Raw genomic sequence first — 24714 nt, forward strand, 5'->3', positions numbered from 1 at the left:
ACTCCTGACCTCAGGTGATCGGCTTGCCTTGGCCTCCCAAAGTGCTGGGATTACAGGTGTGAGCCACCGTGCCAGCCTTACTCATTATTTTCGTATTATCTGGGAAACATGTTTTTTTCCTATTTTGTAAAACATGAAATTTTCTAATTTGCAGAAATCAACTAAAAGGGATTTTGTTCCAAATCCTAACTGAAATTTATCATGTTTCAAAGAATATGCTCAATGATACTTTGTACTCTGTGGGTAGTACATTCATAAAATCATTGAATCTCAAAGTTGTAAATGTCATCTTATCCATTATCACTGCTGGGCCAGTTATTTGGGTCCTGCCATACTCTATCCCCTTCTGTCACTCTCTCTTACTCTCCTTTCTGTTGTACGCTTCTGGTGTCTGGAGATTTGGTCAGACACCCTGCCTTACTAGAGAGACAGGTACCAATGTATGACAATAGCCAGGGGATCTATAACTTCATTTATGTGGCATGCTATAATCTCTCAACAAATCTGTATGCTAGACTGAATAGGTATTACTATGCTCATTTTAAGAAAAGGCAAGTGATATTCAGAGAGGCAAAGTGTAGATAGAGCGGTAAGTGGCAGAGCCAGGACTACAAACTCTGGCTTCTTATTAAATGCTTGTTCTACTCCCTGCCCAATCAGAATAATTGTGTAGTTTTTTAAAGGCATGTAATATACCATAAAAGGAAGAGTCTAATGAGAATGGACTCTTGTCCAAAAGCATCAGAAAGAGAGCATGCTGGTCAAGTGCAGTGGCACACCTGTAGTCTCAGCTACCTGGGAGGCTGAGGTGAGAGGACTGCTTGAGCCCTGTAGTTCAAGACTGCAGTGAGCTATTATCACGTCTATGAATAGCCACTGCATTCTAGCCTGGGTGATGTAGTGAGACCTAGTCTCTCTCTCTCTCTCTCTCTCTTTTTTTTTTTTTGAGATGGAGGAATCTTGCTTTGTTGACCAGGCTGGAGGGGAGTGGCGCAATCTCAGCTCACTGCAACCTCTGCCTCCTGGGTTCAAGCAATTCTCCTGTCTCAGCCTCTCAAGCAGCTGGGATTACAGATGCCTGCCACCATGCCTGACTAATGTTTTGTAGTTTTAGTAGAGATGGGTTTCACCATGCTCGCCAGGCTAGTCTTGAACTCCTGACCTCAAGTGATCTGCCCACCTTGGCCTCCCAAAGTGCTGGGATTACAGGCGTGAGCCACCGTGCCCGGCCCTAGACCTAGTCTCCTAAAAAAAAAAAAAAAAAGCACAGGATGCCATGGCATGAGTTATGGATTTGTCTGGGGTAACCAGCAGAAAACTGCATGTGTGAACATTTTACTATTGCTCTGTGGAATGAAATGAACATGATTCAGAATACCATGTTCAGATGAAAACTATGGTTATTTTGGTTAACCATAGCTTAAGGGCCTATTCGCATCATAAAATTGCTTTCTTTTTTGTGATTCATGCTATATTTTAAATTATAAAACATTTCCAACGTAACAGTATAACCAATACCCATGTATCCATCGCTCAGATTTGACAAATGCTAATATTTTCCAATATTTACTTCATATTCCTTCCCCCAGACTCTATTTTTAACAAATAAAAACTGAGTTTGCTTTCTAAAACTCAAAGATTACTCTGAAGAGTGATAAGAGGAAATAGGTAACAAGGGTTATAATCATGAATAATATGATAGAAAACAGTTCATGATTTTCTCAGTTTTCTTACATAAAGCAAGCAGGGTGTATTAATTTTCTCAAGGATAGGAGGCTAAAACTACAAAACATTATAATCTGACCTTATATTTTAAGACAGAACTTCCTACATATAATATCAATTAATATCCAAGAAATAAAATTAATGACAATACTAATGTTTTTAAAAAATAATACATTTTCGCACCTACATGTCAATCTCACAACTCTGTGAGGAAGGCAGGACAAAAGAGGGCACTGAGGTTCACATAGGCAGTGTTAGGTTCAAAGTCATCCTGTGTTTTTTCTACTCTTCTTCTAAATATAGTAATATTTGCATTATGAAAGACACTTTGTTACACATAAAACACCTTCAGATAAAAGCTATTTATCAGCATTTGTCTAAATATATAAATCTTATTTGTTTATACCAAATACTGAGAGAAACAAAATTTGTACTTCTAAAATCTGGCTTATTCTCACCACTGCCACTAGAGGGGCTATTGGATTAAGCAGATTAAGTTTTCTAGGTATGTATCAGTAGTTTCCCTTTTCTCAAAGAGTGGCATATCTTGAAGGGATATCATGATATCACTTAAATCTGTCTTCATTAACAACTGCAGTTTTAACTTAATTTGGATGGTGCTTAGCCATTCCTTTAAAGATAAATCTTTTTTTTTTTTTTTTTTTTTTTGACACAGGGTCTCACTCTATCACCCAGGCTGGAGTGCAGTGGTGTGATCATGGCTCACTGCAGCCTCCACATACCAGGCTCAAGTGATCCTCCCACCTCAGCCTCCTGAGTAGCTGGGACCACAAGAGTACACCACCACACCTGGATAATATTTTTTGTGTTTTTTGTAGACAGGGTTTCACCATGTTGCCCAGGCTGGTCTTGAACTCCTGGGCTCAAGAGATCTGCCTGCCTCAGCCTCCAAAAGTGCTGGGATTACAGCCACTGCACCTGGCCTAAAAAAAATTATTATTATTATTATTTTTTAAAACAGAGTCAGCCAGGTGCAGTGGCTCACACCTGTAATCCTAGCACTTTGGGAGGCCGAGGCAAGTGGATCATGAGGTCAGGAGATTGGGACCATTCTGGCTAACACAGTAAAACCCTGTCTCTACTAAAAATACAAAAAATTAGTTGGGCATGGTGGTGGGCACCTGTAGCCCCAGCTACTTGGGAGGCTGAGACAGGAGAATGGCGTGAACCTGGGAGGTGGAGCTTGTAGTGAGCAGAGATGGTGCTACTGCACTCCAGCCTGGGCAACAGTGCGGGACTCCTAATAAAAAAAAAAAACCACAACAAAAACACAACAACAAAAAGACAGAGTCTCACTCTGTCACTCAGGCTGGAGTGCATGGCGCTATCTCTGCTCACTGCAACCTCCGCCTCCCAGCTTTAAGTGATTCCTGTGCCTCAGTCACCCAAGTAGCTGGGATTACAAGTGTGTGCCACCATGCTTGGCAAATTTTTGTAATTTTAGTAGAGTTTCGCCATGTTGGCCAGGCTGGTCTTGAATTCCTGGCCTCCCAAAGTGCTGGGATTACAGGCATGAGCCACTGCGCCTAGCCAAAAATAATTCTAATACTAACATGAATGTTGATTTACTAACACTTCCCATTCATTTTCATTTGAATTATTAAGTACCTAACCATTGTTCTCTTACAGTACCAATATTACATGAAAGCATTCTACAAGACAATTGCTTTAATGCTAAGAATGTATGTACTAGGCAATAGAAGATAAAGCCATTAATTGAAGGCCTGAGTGTCACAAAGTCTAGAATCCTGTTTTAGCTCTACTGCTAACTACTTAGATGATCCTGAAAAACTAGTATCATTTTCTGGGGGAAGGGGGTATTATTCTCCTTATCTATAAAATAAGGACATTTGGAGCATGTCTTTTTCATCTTTAACATTCACTGATTCTAAGAATTTTTGGTTGGTTGGGATCCAGATCAAGGGCAAAGCTATAATTTTTTTTAGGTTGACCCAGAAGTCTGGATTCTACTTTAAAACATATTAAGACTGCCCTAGCCTTTAAAGGCTGGGAAAGTCCAGCCTTCACAACAAAACTGTCCAGGAAGCACAGAGGCTTGGACTGTTTATTTTTTGTACTTTAATAGAATACTAGCAGCTTGACATTTAGTACTTTGTTAATTCAGGAATTGACACCTCTCTTCCTTTTGCCACTCATGATCCTCTTTTCCACTGTAACTCCATTCTCACCAGGCCCAAAGTACCCTAGCAGCTTGCAGAACCCTTAGGGTGAATAGAACTTTCAGTAGGGAGAGGAAAATACCAGCAACCTAAGGAACAACCAACTGGAGAGTGGAAGAATGAGCATAATATTTAGGATATCCCCTCGAGAAATAAAACTTCTGGGGCAACAGATAATTTTAATAACAATAATAAGTAATTAAAACACTAATACAGATTCAATTATGACATTAAAACTGTGTTCTGGAACAAAATATGTGATTTTCAAATTTTAAGATTTAGTAGATGAAGGTAAGTACAGTCCTTGTCAAAAATTCAATTAGTTGCTTGGAAGATCAAGTGGCAGAAATATCTCCAAGGACTGTGTAAAAGTACAAAAGATAGAAATCATGCAGAAAATAAGAAGACAGAGCAAGAGACTGACATATTACCAATAGGAATTCCATAAGGACATAAAGGAAGAGATAGAAGGGGAAAAGAGGAAAGTTTCATTTATTTGAGAAGAGTTAGACTTGGAAATTGAACAGGTTCACTAAGTTCCAGGCAAGATTGATTAAAAAGAAAAAGAAAAAAAAAGAAAAAAAGAAAAAAAGCAAAACAAAAACATAAACCTAAATATGTCCTGGTACAATTTTGGAATTTCAAAGGTAAACAGAAAAGCTTACAAGCTGCCAAATATTAAATAGGAAGATTGGGTTACTAAAAAAGGAAAAAGTAATATTGGCTTTGGACTTCTTACCTACAATACCAAAAACTAGCAAATAGTAAATTAACACCAACATATCTCTTCAAGGCATACAACCCTCAAATCCTACATCCAGTCATTCACCAATCAAAATGGAAGAATGATACTTGTTAAAATGCAAAGATTCAGATGACAAATCACCAAGTAATGTTCTGGAAAAATGACTGTAAATGAAAAATGATTCAGAACATAGGCTTCAAGGCAGGGGAAGTTGGAGGAGAGGAAACAGTAGTGAAACACACAAACATACACACTCTTTTATATAAAATATAGCCGGGTGTAGTGTCTCACATCTGAAATCCCAGCACGTTGGGAAGCTGAGGCAGGTGGATCGCTTGAAGTCAGGAGTTTGAGACCAGCCTGCCCAACATGGTGAAATCCTGTCTCTACCAAAAATATAAAAATTAGCTGAGCATGGTGGCAGGTGCTTGTAATCCTAGTTACTCAGGACGCTGATGCAGGAGGATCACTTGAACCCAGGAGGTGGAGGTTGCAGGGAGCTGAGATTATACCATTGCAGTATTGCAGTCCAGCCTGGGTGACAGAGTAAGACTTTGTCAAAAAAAAAAAAAAAAAAAAAAAAAAAGAAAGAAAGAGAGAGAAAGGAAAGATAAAGAGGAAAAAAGAAAGAGAAAGAAAAGAAAAATTAAAGAAGAAAGAAAGGAAAGAGAAAAAAGGAAAAGAGAGAAAAAGAAAAGAAGAAAGAAAGAAAGAAAGAAAGAAAGAAAGAAAGAAAGAAAATAACAGGTAGGGCAAAAAGTCACCAGGCAAATGTAAATAAGCAAAAAAGCGGGAGTAGTAATATTAATGTCAAAACGGGATTTGATGTTAAAAAAACTTAAAAGGATAAAGAGAGGCAACAAATTGTGATAAAAGAAACTTTTAAAGATGACACAGCAGTATACAACTCTCTCACAAAACAGGGTCTCATTTCATCCAGGCTTCCTGATTGCCCCACCAAATTCCTGCACATTGTAGGCACTCAGTAAATGAGCTGAACCTGATTTCAAGTCAATCTATCCACAGTAGCTTTGGGAGTAAATACTGTTTAGTTACTCAATTATAATGATATCATAGGCTAATAATATTGTCTGGGGGTGAAATAAAAGATACTGCTAAACATATAATCATAAATAGTACTTTGAGAAGGGATTAAGGTGAAACAATTGTGTATTCAAATATCACGTAAAAGAGGAAGCCAACTTATTTGGCATTGCTTGAAGGGCAGAATTAGGGCTAACAGATGAAAGAAACAGGAAGAAAGACTGGCTCAGTGTAATGGGAAAACATCCTTACTTTAACATAACAGCCATCGAACAATAGAACATGCTACCTCATGGGGCAGTAGAGATCTTTCTCACTAAAAGAATTCAAACAAAAACCTAATGGCTACGTTGTTTCAGATTTTCCTCAACACCTCCACTGGGTGAAAGTTTGGACTAGCTAATATCAGAATAAGATACTATGATTCTGAAATACTGAAATACTGTAATACTGAATATACTGAAAATACTGAAATACTGAAATACTAAATACTGAAAGTTACATAAACACAATTACTATTTTCTTTTCACATATAAACTGAAAGCATAGAGGGAAACACCGACCTGAGCGTTGCAATTTGATATTGGTCTTGTAGATAATACTCTTCTCCCTTTCATTTTTCTTTTTCTTTTTTTTTTTTTTGAGACGGAGTCTTGCTCTGTCACCCAGGCTGGAGTGCAGTGGCCAGATCTCAGCTCACTGCAAGCTCTGCCTCCCGGGTTTATGCCATTCTCCTGCCTCAGCCTCCCGAGTAGCTGGGACTACAGGCGCCCGCCACCTCGCCCAGCTAGTTTTTTTTTTTTTTGTATTTTTTAGTAGAGACGGGGTTTCACCGTATTAGCCAGGATGGTCTCGATCTCCTGACCTCATGATCCGCCCGTCTCGGCCTCCCAAAGTGCTGGGATTACAGGCTTGAGCCACCGCGCCCGGCTTCATTTTTCAACATAAGAAACATTTGCCTATTTGACTTGAGTGAAATGAATAACAGTATCTTTTCTTCCTAAAGCCATGACATTCATCTTCTACTTGGAAGATGGCTACCAATATTAATAGCACTCTCTGTAGAGTTCTAACTTGATCACATGTCAAAGAACCACATACCTAATAGAAAGGTAGAAAAAGAGAAAGGAGAAGCATGTTTCAAAATAAATCTGTCAGAGAATGAATGTAGCTTTCTCAAAACTGGAGGTACTCATCAGTTTCTGTGAAGAAAGAATATATTCAGAGGGTATGACATCTTTTGAACACTGTATCTTTTCAGATTTCAATCTGATTGCTTTGGGGGCTCAATTCCAAAGGAACTTAAAAAGGTTAAGACTTTTTTGCTTTTTAAAATTTACATCTGCCTCAAATTACTATAATCCTGATTCTGGCATAAAATTATTTTTCCTTTATCATGAAGATACATGGTAAAGGCTCTGTCTTGGTTTTGAATTTTATAGCATTTACCCAAGTTCAGGATTTATGAATTTCAGAAAGAGTATTCAGAATGCAAATACATTTCTATTTAAAAATATTTAATATAAACACACAGATGGACAACAGCTGCTAATTAGTTTCCTGTTTCATCTGTTACACCAACTGCAAGCTGCATGATTTTAAGATGAGTGAAGATGACACAGAGAAAAAGTTCTAGGATGTATAGATTAAAGAATGTTGGCAGTTAATCATACCAAAGTAACAAAAAATAGCTGAGGACATCTATTAATCATATCATAGTTTCTTCAGAGGTCAAAGATAAATTCATTAACTACAAATCTTTTCTGGGTGTCTACTTCACGTATGGAATCAAACTACATACTACACATATAGCCATCATTTCATTCTTTTCCAGTCTCACTGGGTGTTCTGGGACCATGGAGTCATGTAAAGAAAGAAGAAAGCATGGTTCTTGCCTTTAAATTTATAAGCTAGTGCAGAAAACTCATCAGTGAAAAATGTTAGAAAAATGAGTGAAATAACCAATGACATTAATATCATCTGTTGAATTCAAATACATTAATTAAAATGAAAAATATATATCATATATTTATATGTAATATGAAGAAATGATAAAAAGGGTGAATGGGATAGAATGATCAGGACTGGATTGAGATAATTAGGACAGGCTTTCTGGAAGACATTACTTTTTATGAGTTTGGGGTAGGAAAACAATGTCTAAAGCTACAGTAATACCTAGAGGTTATTCATAGAAGAAACAGAAACGTCAATAGCAATAGCAATGCTTAAAGATAAAGGAGGGCAACTCTAACAGCTACATAAAAAGTCTGTCACTGAGATTGGAAAGAATCTCTCGTCATTAAACACGTTTGTTAAGGTAGAAAGAATGTTCTTTGTTAACCAATAGAAAATGAGAAACCTCTGCTGAAAAATGATCAGAAAATAAATATATCCCAGCTTGCCAGGAGTAAAAGAAAAAAAAAAAAAGAAATCTATTATGTTGACTCAAAAATGAAAACTTTGCATTTTAAGCAGAAAAGGAAGTTCATGCCATAAGGAAAGCAGACAGTTTATAACAATGACAAGAACCAATTAAATTCAGATCTAAATTATCATTGATGATTAGAAAACTCCTACTTTAAGAACATTAGGTAAGCAATGAAAAATTAGGATATGTTTGGTTCACAAATTGGAAGTTGTAAGGCACTGGGCTTTGCCCAAATAATCACTGTGCTGTTAAGTCTATCTTGATGATTTCTGCTAAATATGCCAGTTTTATAAGAACCCAGTTTTCTATCTCAGTACCTGTCCTTCTTCTGCTTCTTGCTTTAATATAAAGAGGTAGCTTCACAAATTCGCAGCAGCAAGAGGAGGCAGTTCAGATACAAAACACCAATCTATGACATAGTCAAGTAAGCCAAGGATCTGAGTGGGGCAGGCTTCTGTGATGGCAGTTTTCCAGAAGGGGGAAGTCTTTTTAATGATGGGAATTTCCCAGCCCTTCCTTAGGCCTTGAAAGGCTAGAAAGTCCAAGTTGGCAGTTCAGAAGCTATATTGCTGAGGTGTCATAAGGTTGAATTCTTATTCAATAGTTAAAATCAGTTTGAGGAATTATATAAACTCAATTAATGCTGAAATTTATTTAAAAAAATTTCCCCAAGTGGATTCTACCTATTTGGATAATGATTACCGCTTGTTATATTCAAGAAATAAATTTGTAAGACCTTTTCAAGCCTGAGAGAGCTGCTCCTCAATATTTTAAATTAAAAGCCTGCTAAATCTATTTGGAATTTCTCCTGAGATGCTTTTCTTCAGAAATATAAAATGAACCACCCAGCCACAAAGCTTTACACTGTACATTTTTGGGGGATGTGTCTTAGGAATGCAACTCTACTGTTAGTACCATACTTTCTGGCCTGCTCCTATGGCCGAGGCTTTTGGACTTACTTTGAAGGGGCCCTGTAATATTCTTTTGGACTGCTGTATAATGTAAAGTTTCTAGGTTTCATGGAAAGACAGAATGGTATAGGAAAAGATGGCAGGGCTGTTTAATGTATCCCTACTAAGTGCTGTGGATATAGTATTTACCAACATACACTTTATCCTAGTATTCATGGAGCTTATCTGGTGGGAAAGAAAACAACTCTGGCCCAATCCTCACAAATCCTTTTTCCACCCTGTTTAAGCCATACAAGACAACAACTTCTCAAAGCAAATTTATCAGGAAACTGAGAAAAAAAGAAAAAAAAAAAAAGCAGTAACAGAGAAGAATATATGTGCTCAAATGACCAATATCTTAGTAAGTAAGTTCTGGCCACAGCTGCTTGGCTAGCACATACAGCATTCAGTACTTGTTTACCTATCTACATTTCTCGGTCTTCAACTCTTCCCCTACAGTAGCTCACGCTGTCTAGGAGGACTAAAGGAGGCTAACAGGTTATTGAACCAGTCTTGGGGAGAAGAAAACTAGGACATCTGCTGTCCCATATTTAAGGCAGATTCATTAAAAAATAGGCAAAAAACCGGAACAGACACTTCTCAAAAGGACATACAAACAGCCAACAAACATATGAACATATGATTAGGGATATGATCATTTAACATATTCCTAATCACAGAGAAATACAAATCAAAACCACAATGACACCAGCTCACACCAGTCCAAATGGCTATTATTAAAAATAAATAAATAATAGATCTTGGTGAGGCTGCAGAGAAAAGAGAACACTTACACACTGTTGGTGGAAGTGTAGATTGGTTCAGCCACTGTGGAAAGAGGTTTGGAGATTTCTCAAAGAACTGAGAACTACCATTCAACCCAGCAATCTCGTCACTGGTTATATATCCAGAAGAAAACAAATCATCCTACTAAAAAGACACATGCACTCTTATGTTCACTGCAGCATTATTCACAACAGCAGAGACAAAGAATGCTCTTCAGTGGTGGACTGGATAAAGAAAATGTGGTGCATATACACCATGGAATAGTACACAGCCATGGAAAAGAATGAAATCATGTCCTTTGCAGCAACACGGATACAGCTGCAGGCCATTACCCTGAGTGAATTAATGCAGGAACAGAAAACCAAATACCACATGTTCTTACTTATAAGTGGGAGCTAAACACTGGGTACTCTTGAACATAATGATGGCAACAATAGACACTGGGAACTACTAGAGGAGGGAAGGAGGGAGGGGGATAAGGGGCCTAAAACCTAACTATTGGGTACTATGCTCACTACCTGTGTGATGTTATCATTGGTTCTCAAAACCTCAGCATCACCCAATATACCCATGTAAAAAACCTGCACATTAGCCCCTGCATCTAAAATTTACAAAGTTGAAAATGTGTAAATAGATGAAGAATGCATTTGAGTGAAAAGAATGGAAAGAATAGAAAGGCACTGTGACATCAAGAGAAGAAGGAAAAACATGAAAATGAGGAAAAAGAATTTATAATGAGAGGTTGAAAATTCAAAGCCAATATATTACATTATTATTTTGTAGAAGTCTAGATGAGGTAAAATAGTTGATATTTTGTCAAGGGTAACATTAAAGACTTCCTCCCTCCCTCCCTCCCTCCCTTCCTTCTTTCTTTCTTTTTATTCGATGATGCTGCCAACACTCCCTTCCTCCTTCCCTCCCTTCCTTGCTTCCCTCCTTCCTTCTTTCTTTTTATTCAATGATGCTGCCAACTTATCATCTATTGGAGAAAATATCTACTATGAACAGTTTATCACCATGGGTTCTGGAAAACAAAACACAGCTATGAAATACTTTTTCCCTCCTTTCCTTGCTTCCCTCCTTCCTTCTTTCTTTTTATTCAATGATGCTGCCAACCTATCATCTATTGGGGAAAATATCTACTATGAACAGTTTATTACCATGGGTTCTGGAAAACAAAACACAGCTATGAAATACTTTTTATGCTTATAGAAAACAAAATGTAGGTAGGCCAAGGTTTCCATTATATTAGTTATCTGTCAAGTTCTACAAATATATACTATGGCTAAATTTTCAAGTCTTATTATTTGAGCAATTGCAAAATAGTATGAGAAACACAATTCAAAGTCAATATAGACATTAAGATTTTGCATTTAAGTATGTTTTGATTAAAAAGTTTTGATTTAAACTTTTGTTGTATTTCAAAATATTATGATTTTACTTAAAATGCAGCAAGACTTTGGCTTCTGTTTTCATTTGCCTACTTATCACTATGTTTATGGCATTATACACTTAATAGTATTAATAGCTCTTACTTAGATTCAGATTACTTAGATGAGCTACTTGCCTCTTTTGTCTGTTTTGTAAACTTTGATTACACTTGTCAATACTGGTCCACCAAATTTTTAATGATGCATAAGCGGAATTTTTAGGAGTTTCTTTCATTATAAAAGAAATGCAGTATATATCCTCAAGGTAAAAATATTCAAGTATTTCAGAAATATTAAAAAAAGTACAAGTGGCTGGGCATGGTGGCTCACACCTGTAATCTCAGCACTTTGGGAGGCCGAGGCAGGTAGATCACCTGAGGTTGGAAGTTTTGAGACCAGCCTGACCAACATGGAGAAACCCCATCTTTACTAAAAATACGAAATTAGCTGGGTGTGGTGGTGCATGCCTGTAATCCCAGCTACTCGGGAGGCTGAGGCAGGGGAATTGCTTGAACCCGTGAGGTGCAAGTTTCAGTGAGCTGAGATCGTGTCATTGCACTCCAGCTTGGGCAACAACAGTGAAACTCCATCTCTAAAAAATAATTAGAAGCGCCCACCACCATGCCTGGCTAATTTTTGTATTTTTAGTAGAGACGGGGTTTCACCATATTGGCCAGGCTGATCTCGAACTCCTGACCTTGTGATCTGCCCGCCTTGGCCTCCCAAAGTGCTGGGATTAGAGGCGTAAGCCACTGAGCCTGGCCCTCACCATCACTTTTAATTCTCTAACTTCTGCCCCATATGCAAACTCTTACTACTAGAAATAACAGTTGGGTGTATAGGGTATTTCTACATATAAATTTCTTCCAATGCATATACCATATTTATAAATACATGTTTGTTCAGTTGCTATTTAATGTGAGATAAAATTAAACTCATTCTGCAACTTGCTTTTTCAAATAAAATATATCTTGGGAAAAAAGTAGAAACAGGGGCCAGATGTGGTGGTGGGTGCCTGTAGTCTCAGCTACTCAGGAGGCTGAGACAGGAGAATCACTTGAACCCAGGAGGCGGATGTTGCAGTGAGCCAGATTGCGCCACTGTACTCCAGCCTGGGTGGCAGAGTGAGACTCCGTCTCAAAAAAAAAAAAAAAAAAAAAAGTAGAAATAGGGTTGTGTTTAAAAGTATATAAACTCACATAAATTTGTGCCAATTCAGAATATCTAGGCTTTACTAGTTTCATATTTGGGCTGGGGATATTAGATTTGGTAGTCAGTCATTAGCACACAGAATGAAAAGGACAGAAAGCCAAGGGTAAGCCACAGGGAGACCTAAATTTAGGGGAATGAGCATAGTAAAAAGAGCTATAAAAGCCAAGAAATAATAGATTTTGAACGGAGAATGAAGATATGAAATAATATGTTGCTATACAGGAATATAAAATTGTGGTAAAGAGGCCTAACAGCTTGCTTTTCCAGGCATTTTGTGTTTACCTACACATACCATTTTGAGGCTTTGTAATCCAGACAAAGATAATTCAACTGTGATACTGCTCTCTTCTACATAATAATCTTCACTATTTCTCTTTATTTAATCTCTGTCTTCTTAGTTATAGTTCCAAATTTGAGTTTAAGTTCTGGAACCTTCTAAAATATTTTTACTGCTAGGAATTTGTAATTCTTCAAAAGCAAGATCAATATCTGTTTCAATTTTGTATCTTCAATAGCCTTTGGCTTAAAATTCATAGCAGATGCATGACTGATCTTACTATATTCTTGATACTTCCTGTGATCCACAGACCTGCAGTTTGGCATAATTTCGGAGCTTGTTAGAGATGCAAAATCTCAGCCCACCCCAGATTTCTTAAAGTATAATCAAATTTTCAATAAGATCTCCAGATGATTCACCGGTACACAATCAATACTTCCTGGTGACTGAATAAACAATGAGTAAACAAACTGTATTGTTCTCCTTATTTCCAGTCTCCATCATCAGCTTATTTTTTTTTTTCCTCTTCTATCATTAGCTTATATGATAAATCTAGGTCAACTGATCTTTTTAAAATAATAGTTTTTTATGTCAATTCTGCAAAGAAAACAAACAAAAAAAACCCCCAAAAACCCAAATAAAAAAATACCCAAACTTCAAATTTAACTGAATTGGGTAGTTCTGCCTAAATTGCAAAGCCTTTCAAAATCTGGCTCAAGTTTCTACTCAATTTACCTGTCTTATCCTTCTACCTGAACCTCTTGTTCATTTCTAATTCTCTAGACCGTATTTGTTTCTACTTCTCTACTTTTGCGCATTGTTTCCTACTTGGATTAACACACTCTCTTTTCCTATCTAAATCCTACTCATTCTTTAATTTCTAGCTTGAAACTAGAGATTTATAAAACTCTGACCAATCCAGGCCACAGTAGTACACAGGTATACAATATCTTGTCTTTATAATGATAGTAGAGAAGTATGGATTGTCAATCTCAGGTAGAGAAGTATGGATTGTCAATCTCAGGAAATTTAGATTCCATTTTTATCTCTGTCACTAACTAGTAGTATGATGCCGGGCAAGTTACTTAACATCTCTGGGTTTCAAAATGTGTCTCTTTAAAGAAAAAGACTATAGGAACTCCAACAGTACTATGTGCCAAACAGTGTGAGAAAACAAGAAATGTATTTTAATATATACATAATATTTATAAATGAATGATTTTCAAATACAGTTGTTAATTCTCAGGTATTTGAAGCATCCCTCCAGTAATCTTCATAGTACTATTAAATTAACCTCTTTTTTTTCTTTTTTTTTTTTGAGGCAGAGTCTTGCTCTGTCGCCCAGGCTGGAGTACAGTGGTGCGATCTCGGCTCACTGCAAAGCTCCGCCCCACCGGGTTCACGCCATTCTCCTGCCTCAGCCTCCCGAGTAGCTGGGACTACCAGCGCCCACCACCATGCCTGGCTAACTTTTTGTATTTTTAGTAGAGACGGGGTTTCACCGTGTTAGCCAGGATGGTCTCGATCTCCTGACCTTGTGATCCGCCCGCCTCGGCCTCCCAAAGTGCTGGGATTACAGGCGTCAGCCACCGTGCCCGGCTGCAAATTAACCTCTTTTTAAATAAAAGGTATAGTAAGCAAAGGCCATTTAGTCCAACTCACTTCAAAGAGTTACAAAGTCTTACCTTCAATTTACATTGATTGTCAAAATTATGACAGGGGATAAGAATAAGAGCTGAGAAATAGAATCATATAGAATTTAAAAACCAGACTCAAACCTTTTTTAATGACACAAATAGAGCTGTCACTCTCTACCCTTATCTGTCATAGTTGAATAAGGTTCTGTGCTTATTGACCTTTTTTTTTTTGAGACAGAGTCTCGTTCTGTCACCCAGGCTGGAGTGCAGTGGTGCGATCTTGGCTCACTGCAACCTCTGCCTCCCAGGTTCAAGCAATTCCCCTACCTCAGCCTCCCAAGTAGCTGGGATTATAGGCATGCACCACCACGCCTAGCTAATTTTTATATTTTTAGTAGAGACGGGGGTTCGCCATGTTGGCCAGGCTGGTCTCCAACTCTACTCTTGATCTCAGGTGATCTGCCCGCCTTGGGCTCCCAAAGTGCTGGGATTATAGGCGTGAGCCACTGCACCTGGCCCTTATTGACATTCTTGAGCTATTTCTCTCCCTGCTTTAAACCTAGGGTACAGTTTCTCCCATGACTCTGCTTGTTTCCCTGGAGAGCTTTACTCAGATGCTTCTGTGTAACAATATTTGCTTTCCTTAGCAAATGGCTAAATAGGAAGGAGAAGAATGAAGGAGGGCAGCCTTCACAGAATATCAATAGGCTGCAGATTAAATATCTTGTTTTCTTTGCTAAACTCCCAGCACAGATTTCCATTAGAACAATTATAAATTATTTCCTCCCACATCCCACCTCTGCATTCTACACCATTCACTCTGGACCCCTTCAATATAGCACTCTAAGACTAAGAAAGCCTAGATTTGCATCAGTTTTTTTTTTTTTTAAATTGTTCTCAGTTTGATATAAGGTATTACTATTCAAGAAAAGGGTATACACTAGAGATTTGTACATTCATTGAATTGCCTTAACCTGTTATAGTTTTGTTGTTCTTTATTCTGTTTTCAGAGTATATTTTGGAGTTAAATGCAATATCACCATTATTAGGAAATGTCCACCACAAATTAACAGTGTGGATCCCAGAAAAATATCAGCATACCAACATGTTGACCTTTCAATGATGTTTTGGCCTTTAGAGTACGTCAAGATAATGGCAGTATATATAGTATATTAAATAACCTCTTTTTTAAAAAGTATAAAAGTATAACAGTAAGAGGGAGAATGGACAGAATTATAGTCCAGAACAAATTAGGGTAAAAACAATTTAAAAGCTCCCTTTTCCCTTATAATATTTCTTAGAGCTCATTAATGTACTTAGAGGTACAGCCAGAGCCATTGGTAGGAGGGAAATAACCCTAAGAATCTGGTGTTTGTTTCATGAAGTTTCAAGCCTGCTTGCCTTATCTTTGTGTTTTCAAACTCTTGGATTTATCCCTTCTCTTCTCAGAAGTTGGTTTTGGTCTTTGAAAAAGGTGTATCTGGATAGGATAGTTTTTAGGTACTTGTACCTGAAAGGATAGGTTACTGCTAAGGCCCAAATTCAAATAACTGGCTTTTTCCCCCCTTTCCTTCCTGTACACCGGCTTTACTTTCCCTTCCTAGGACGAGGGGTCCTGGGCAGGGTGATGCTAGGTAACCTGTACACTGGCTTTATTAGCATGGGCTCTAACTTGCCTGCTACTTAATGATAAACTTCTTCTTTCTTTCTTTCTCTTTCTTTCCTTCCCTTCCTTCTTTTCTTTTCTTTCTTTCTTTTTTTGAGATGGCGTCTCACTTTGTTGCCCAGGCTGGAGTGCAATGGTGCGATCTCAGCTCACTGCAACCTCCACCTCCCGGGTTCAAGTGATTCTCCTGTGTTAGCTTCCTAGTAGCTGGGATTACAGGTGCACACCACTATACCCAGTTAATTTTTGTATTTTTAGTAGAGATGGGGTTTCACCATGTTGGCCAGGCTGGTCTCAAACTCCTTATCTCAGGTAATTCACCTGCCTTGGCCTTCCAAAGTGCTGAGATTATAAGCGTGAACCACCACTCCCGGCCAAACTTCTTTAGAACTAAACATCCATGTAAATACAAATGGTGATGATTTTTAAAAGAATGACATTTGAAAACACACCAGCTTCTACTCCAGTATTCTCAGAGAAAGAAAAAAAAATCAGGAGGAAAGAAGAGAACTTCAAAAGGATAGATGACATAAAAGCTACTACCTTTCAGGTTACTGGCAAGATGCTTGTGTCCAAGGTTTACACCAGGGGTGTTCAATCTTTTGGCTTCCCTGGGCCACATCAGAAGAAGAAGAATTGTCTTGGGCCACATATAAAATACACTAATGATAGCTAAGGAGCTAAGAAAAGAAAATCTCAAAAGAAACTCATAATGTTTTAAGAAAGTTTACGAATTTGTGTTGGGCTACATTCAAAGCTGTCCTGGGTTGTACGTGGTCCATGGGCCAAGGGTTAGAGAAGCTTAGTTTGTTTATTTATTTATTTTTTGAGACAGAGTCTCGCTCTGTTTCCCAGGCTGGGGTGCAGTGTTGTGATCTCAGCTCACTTCAACCTCCGCCCCCCAGGCTCAAATGATTCTCATGCCTCAGCTTTCCGAGGAGCTGGGATTACAGGTGTGCACCACCACACCCAGGCAATTTTTGTCATTTTTTAGTAGAGATGGGGTTTCTTCATGTTAGGCTGATCTCGAACTCTTGGCCTCAAGTGATCCACCCGCCTTGGCCTTCCAAAGTGCTGGGATTACAGGCGTGAGCCACTGCGCCTGGCCTGGACAAGCTTAGGTTAGACTGTGTCCAGTTTGAGCCTAAGATAAAGTTCATAGCATGCCTTGTCAGAGTCTACCTTGTGAATGGTAGGTCAGAACCTCTTCAAAAGCACATTTGAGTTTTGGGAAAGTACTCAACATAAGGGAGGAAGGATCCATGCTTAATGAGGTCTACTCAGTGATGAGGTAGTGATAAAAGAGAAAGGGGATTATGCGTGATAGATACATCATGGGTATTTATCACTCAGGTCTGTCTCTGAGCCTTGTCTCCATTGGGTTGATATTTGAGTATTACTAAAAGCAGGTGTAGCTCTAGTGAACTGGAAAGAGTGCCTTTTGAAAGACAGCCAGGCAGCAGTGTTGCATGATGCTGGGATGTTTAGAAAGTGTAGACTTGCTTTTGATCACACATGAGACAGAACTGGAGATTCACAGAAATACTTAGAAAACTTAGCAGAGGGCTGAGTTAATTCAGTAGATGGGGGTAACAGGCTCTTAACAATTAAGTAATTATAGTCAATGTGCTTCCCTTTGTATTTTCAGGTAGGTAAAGCCTGGAGAAACGGGTTACATAAAGATATAAAAATCAATATAGAAGTTCTAGAAAAAAATTGTACTTAAACTTCAAAGAATTAGGTATGCTAATTTCGACAATCTCTCTTTTCTTACCTATGTTTTTCTTGTCTTTCTTGAAGAAAGTAAAAATGTGAATCAGAATAATGCCATCACTGTTGGTTCCATTGGGATAAAACCAAAACTATCACAAAAATATCCTTTGAAACCTAACACACCTACAGGAAAGTAAAGTATTTCTCTTGTTTTCAGAGACATTCTAAGAAATCTTTATCTCTAAAGGACATAGATACCTCTATAATTTTTTGGCTTCTGAAGAATGAGATAAGTGAAAATTATGACATTAAATTTCTGTCTCTTTAGCAGCAACTCCACCTACTGAGTACTCCAAAAACTCATATTTGTACAAATACAAACTTTTCAGAATAACATCAAATACTTACTTGTCTCCTACAATACCCAAGTTGATTGTGGGGTAACCATGTTCCTGAATTGTTGCTAGAAGAGTTGAACGATTGCTGTCTCGAATCTTCCCTGGTAAGAGGTCATCTTCAGGATTTAGCAGCTACAAAGCCAAAAAACCACCACAAATTATTCTATTAGGATAATGTTGTATATTTCTAATGAAAAAAAAATCTACTAAACTGAGTTTAACATATCTAGCACCTACAATGGTATCTGGCATTTTGAAGGTGAATGCCCAAAGGATCTTTAAATAAATATTGAAAGTATAGGAGGATGAGAAAATGTTCCTATGGAAGTCAGAAAACACTCAGACGTTTACCAGGTTGGGCTCCAATTTGATAATAATGCTCTGGAGATACTGGCCAAACTAAATAAAACAATTACCTTTTTTTCTCCCAATATTATTTTCCAATTTATCTTTCATTGGGAATATTTGAGGTACAGATTGTGTGACGTGATATCCTTAAGTCTGAACAGAATAATAGTTTATCTTTTCTTTCAAACTTTTTGGTCTCTTTTCTGAAGTGGGGTCAACAGTATCAAAGAAGTTAGGCTTATGTGAAGGACAGAAGACATGTTTTGTCTCTGATACTAGCAAACTTAAGTAATACTTAGCTACATGTATGTACAATTCCATTATTCTGAACTGAATTAACCTTCAGAGATTTAATATCTACTATGTCTATGAAGAAAATTAAAGAAGCTTATTATATCTTAGGATGTTCCAATGAGGTAGTCAGATTGTATAGTAGGAAGAGCTTTGGATTCCTATAGGGTTCAAATTCAAGTTGACAAAATTCTTTGTCTTAATTTTCTTATTTATTTATTTATTTATTTATTTATTTTTTTGAGACGGAGTCTTGCTCTGCCGCCCAGGCTGGGGTGCAGTGGCCGGATCTCAGCTCACTGCAAGCTCCGCCTCCCGGGTTCACACCATTCTCCTGCCTCAGCCTCCCGAGTAGCTGGGACTACAGGCGCCCGCCACCGCGCCCAGCTAGTTTTTTGTATTTTTTTAGTAGAGACGGGGTTTCACCGTGTTAGCCAGGATGGTCTCGATCTCCCGACCTCGTGATCCGCCCGTCTCGGCCTCCCAAAGTGCTGGGATTACAGGCTTGAGCCACCGCGCCCGGCCAATTTTCTAATTTATAAAATATAGTAATAATAACTACCTTGCAAGGTAATTGTTAGGAGTGAGATAATGAACATTCAGTTTATGCAGATAAATGTACAATAAATGTGATTCTCTTTCCTTTCTTGATGACATATGATGTCAAAAGATCACCTACTTTCCTCCCAATTGTTCTCATATTGTTACCCCTAGATGCTAGTACAGATGAAATCAGTTTATAATGTGAACACAGACTATTAGATTATAAAATACCTAAGAGTAGTGGGTTCTTAACACACACAGACACATTCTTACAACAATTTATGTACAAGTTTTAAGATATGCTTTGATTTCAGAAATTATAAAGTAAAAAAAGTACTTATTTGAAGTGAGAAAACCTGGACTATTATTTTAGGAGGTTAAAGGCAAGCCTGCACATTTAAGATGTTATAGCTACTAATATGGCCAACACCAGAGCTTAATATATGAATTCTCCCAGACAATAACCACAAGCCCCAATCTTCCTTCAGACTCATTAGTGATACTACGTGGCCAGATTTTTGACTTTATATTGGAAAAGTAGTAGCTTTGCAACCAACTGTCCCCTTACAATAGGCTAGAGGAAAACTCTGACCATCTTATTCAGTGTCACCAGGGAGTCTTCCCTTTGAATACTGTACTAATTTTACTTAATCAGATGCCATGTGACATTGTAACTCACTTTCATTCTTACTCACTGGCAGTGCTTGGAAAATTGCTATTGCAATGCTAACATAGATTAATTTTCTGATCTTAATTAACACACAGTTATTAAAGTGATTATAATTTTATAAGGGGCAAGGCTTGCAGCTCTTTAACTCCATTAATCAAACCAGTTGCTTTAGAAAGAAAACTGTGTGATTATGTCTTTTTTTTTTCAAAGCAGGGTGCTGACCACCAAGTAAATAAGATTCCTCTGTTATCAGGGTGTTTTCTTTGCTATTTATGTTCCTCTCTGTTATTTTGCTGCAAACAGTTCCAGAAATAATGGAAAATTAGAGGTCACTGGAGAACCAGTTATTTGTCTGTAAAACTGACAAAATGAAAAAATAGCTAGTTACATGAGGGTGTGGGATTTACAGTGCATTTTAAATAATTTCAAAGACAACAATACAGAATTAAATGACAGAGTATAAGGCTAAATATACTAGAATAAACTCACAATTTTTCCTTTTAAAACTGAATCTTATTTTCTGTTATACTTCCAGTCATCTTGGGAATGATGTCTGAAATTTATTATAGTTTCAATAGAAAAAAATACAAGGTAAAACAAAACATAACCCATCATCTCCATATCAAGTCACCAACTTCAATTTCCCATTTTTGGTATTATCAATGGTGCCACTATCTTCCCACTTTTTTTTTTGAGATGGAGTCTTATTCTGTTGCACAGGCTGGAGTGCAGTGGTGCAATCTCAGCTCATTGCAACCTTCGCCCCCTGGGTTCTAGCGATCCTCCTACCACAGCTTCCTGTGTATCTGGGACTACATGCACACACTACCATGCCTGGCTAATTTTTGCATTTTTAGTAGAGATGGGGGTTTGCCATGTTGGCCAGGCTGGTCTTGAACTCCTGACCTCGGGTGATCTGCCTGCCTCGGCCTCCCAAAGTGCTGGGATTACAGGCGTGAGCCACCGCGCCCGGCAGGAGGGATAAATCTTTGGACACTTATCAGCCTGCAAATGGCGCCAGAGGAATTTATAGATCAAACTTTATTAACTAGCCTTTAATCTATCATTAGTTTCCCATATATTTGCCTTCCCACAGATTGCCGGCCCTAGAGACTCAAGGTCCTTTTCTTTTGTCTCATCACTTCTCTAAGAATGTATCGTTCTTTGCTGAAGATGCTATTTAAGCCAGACTTCTCAGCCAACACTTTAGGAGTTACTAATTTTCCGTTGGGTATCTCCCATATATACATGAGGTATACATGTTAACTAACTTCTGTTTTTTTCTTGTTAAGAAAAAAACATCTATCTTTTATAGAGGTCCCAGGTAAGAACTCATAGGGTTGAGGAAAAATTATTTTTCCCTCTCCAGCATTGTCAAGGTGATGTTTTCTTTTCCTCAGAAACTTTAATATAACCATTTTGTATGATCAACAAGTTTCTCAGGTGGTCTTTCTATTAGGATTTTGGTATTATGAAAATCCTACCAAGACTTAGGCGGGAGCCCTTGCCACCAGTTATATTATTGGTTATACTGTATTTCAGTGAGGTCTCTTCTGCCTTTTTGTTGGGGGGATTCCTTGTCTATGATGCTTAGATTAACTCCAGCCCTTGTTTTGAGGTCTGATCCTTTTTTTTGTTGAACTCCCAAGGATAGCTGATATTTTGTTATAAGTATAAGGTTTCCAGAATTGTTTGGTTATGATTGGATTTATATTAATTTTTTTCTTAGTAAAGATTTGAAACTGGCCATCCTATCTGTCAATTGGCCACATTGTTGTGTGCCTATGAGAACTTTTCTTAGTTTTGTTTTGTCTATGAGAAACTGGCTTTGGGAAAGATTTCCTCTCTACCCATTCTAGCTTGTTGGGTTTTAGGGTTAGCTGTCAGGGGTTCAACCTTTACTGTTGAGGACTTTAGATACAATATTTAAGTGCTATTTTTCCCTTCTGAATGACCAGTAGCTAATGAATTCATGGGTTCATTTAATAATAAACTTGCACTATCTCCAGGCATAACTCTGGCTTCTGTTTTCTCTTTCACATATTTATCTTTCTAAAAAGTATAATTTCATCAAAGACAACTTGGAATTGCAGTGGTCATTTTGAAGTACTTTTGATATGACTATGATTATTCACTATAAAGTATTTTTAGAGACTTTATTAATGCTATAGTCTTGATGGAATCATCAAGGGCCTAAGACACTATTCGAACTGGTTGTAATGACTTCCTTTCTTTCTCACGTATTGAAATGGGTTTGCTTGCTTTTAAGGCTTTCCCACTCTTTGCAAAGAGAAGATGATTAGACTTTTATAGTGGTCAGTAATTCTCTACATATTTGTGGTAATCATCTCAGTTTCTTTCTCTGTCTTCTAGAAAACTTAATTTATTAACTGATCAAAACACAATTCTGGTTATTATGGACACACCCAGATAGTTCAGATAAATAGGTCTAACAGAAAAAGAGGGAGAAAAGTCAATGAGCTCTCATGAAGCATGTTCCTGTTCCAAATAGCTTTTAACAAAACTCTGGGGAAAAAAATGTTTAACTGATAGTTAAGCTAACTGCTTGGCTTACTAGGTTACAAGATAAGAAGGGAAGAGAAACATTTAGAGCTTTTAAACATAATTTAAGGAGTCTTTAAGAATTTGGTTTAGAAATACAGAGTTTTACAAATTGTATTAGAAAATAATTACTATAATATTTCCATTAAGCTGACTATGGACAGATTTGATTGGTTTAATAATTTTGGCTTAAAAACTGTCCTGTGAAGTGGCTATGGTAGCATAAGCCTGTAGTCTCAGCTACTTGGGAAGCTGAGGTGGGAGGATCGCTTGAGCTTAGGAGTTTAAGGCCAGCCTGGGCAAAATGGCAAGACTCTTTTTCTTTCTTTCTTTCTTTTTTGGATTCTGAATGAGTTTTCTTTTCCTGTCTTTTTAAAATTTTTAATTCAATAGGTTTTTGGGGAACAGGTGGTATCTGGTTACATGAATAATTTCTTCAGCAGTGATTAGTGAGATTTTGGTGCACCCATCTCCTAAGCAGCTCTGCCCTGCCCTGCCCTCCCCTCCCCTCCCTTCCTTTCCTTGTTTCTTTTCTTTTCTCTCCCTTCCCTTCCTTTCCCTCCCCTCCCCTCCTTCCCTTCTTCTTCCCTCCCTCCCTCCCTCCCTTCCTTCCTTCTCTCCCTCTCCCTCTCTCTTTCTCTCTTTGTTTTTTTTTTAATTTTTTTTTTTTTCAAGGTATCACTCTGTTTCCCAGGTGTAGTGCAGTGGAATGGTCATTGCTCACTGTAACCTTTGCCTCAGCCTCCTGAGTAGCAGAGACTACAGGGGCATAGCATCATGCCTGGCTAATTTTTGTATTTTTTTGTAGAGTTAGGGTTTTGCCATGTTGCTCAGGCTGGTCTCAAACTCCTAGCCTCAAGTGATCTACCCATCTCAGCCTCCCAAATTGCTGGGATTACAGGCATGAGCCACCACAGGTTGCATATCTAAATTTTAATATGCACAGTTTGTTGAAATCAACAAGTATCGAAATCAGCTATTCCATGTTAGCTATAGTTGATAACTCTATATCCCCAATTTTGAAATAATTTGCTGGTCCTTAACAAGCTCATACAGTTAACAAAATACCGGGTAGGTTTTAAAGAGTATACATAGATATCTTGTATGGCATTCTTTGGGTTGCCAAGGCAACTGTCCTGCTTACCAATATGTCACATGAAATTCAAGAAGTGGACATATGTGAAACCATATATATCTTTTTTTTTTTTTTTTTTGAGATGGAGTCTCTCTCTGTTGCCTAGACTAGAGTGCAGTGGTGCGATCTCAGCTCACTGCAACCTCCGCCTCCCGGGATCAAGCAATTCTCCTGCCTCAGCCTCCCAAGCAGTTGTCACTACAGGCATGTGCCATCACACCCAGCTAATTTTTTTGTATTTTTAGTACAGACAGGGTTTTGCCATGTTGGTCAGTCTGGTCTCAAACTCCTGACCTCAAGCGATCCTCCTGCCTCAGCCTCCCAAAGTGCTGGGATTACAGGCGTGAGCAATCATGCCCAGCTATTGGTTTTGGAAACTAAAACCAATACTTAAGGAAGTTTGTACTGTGACTGGGTAAATTATGGCCTTGCCACATTAAGTGCAATTTCTTTTGCCCTTTCTGAAAATAGATAATATTTTTTTGCTATTGTTCTCTGGGTATCTGAGAATTTCAAGCCTTCAGGAGAGATAATATGCTTTATCTCTTTTATCACCAATTTCCAGTAAAGTGCCTGGCACAGAGGTACCCAATTATCTGCTGAACAAAACTAAATTATATGATCACAGAGTCATAATAAAAACTAACTTGAATAAGAGAAAGGGAGGAATGTTGAGCTATATGGAACCCAAGATTATATAATTTAGAAGCATTATTCTCTTGGAAAACTGTGGTATAGTTTAGTATAGCAGCCCTGTTAAAGTAGGGGAATGAGTCATGTAGAATTAGTCAAAGCTTCTTCAAGAATAATACGCTCTATGGGGGCAGGGAACTAAGACTACAAATTCTTCCCTAGATTTCATGATATAATACCATCTCTATTTTCATCCCATTACCTTAGCCTACTTCCAGTAATTAGTTTTAACTGAGTGTAAAAGGTAGCTTAAACAAAAC

The 24714-nt window shown here is 37.9% G+C and overlaps 1 protein-coding gene across 20 annotated transcripts in view; it reads right to left on the bottom strand.

Annotated features, from left to right (window-relative positions):
- GPHN (gephyrin) overlaps nt 1–24714 on the bottom strand; it is a 736147-nt gene that overhangs the window by 41661 nt on the left and 669772 nt on the right. For all 20 annotated transcript variants that reach the window (XM_050797033.1, XM_050797030.1, XM_050797026.1 and 17 more), the window contains one exon: nt 18223–18344. In XM_050797033.1, coding sequence (XP_050652990.1) covers nt 18223–18344 — 122 coding nt within the window. The remainder of the gene's footprint in view (nt 1–18222; nt 18345–24714) is intronic.

Source organism: Macaca thibetana, chromosome 7 (genome assembly GCF_024542745.1).
Source record: "Macaca thibetana thibetana isolate TM-01 chromosome 7, ASM2454274v1, whole genome shotgun sequence".
Classification (NCBI taxonomy): Eukaryota; Metazoa; Chordata; class Mammalia; order Primates; family Cercopithecidae; genus Macaca; species Macaca thibetana.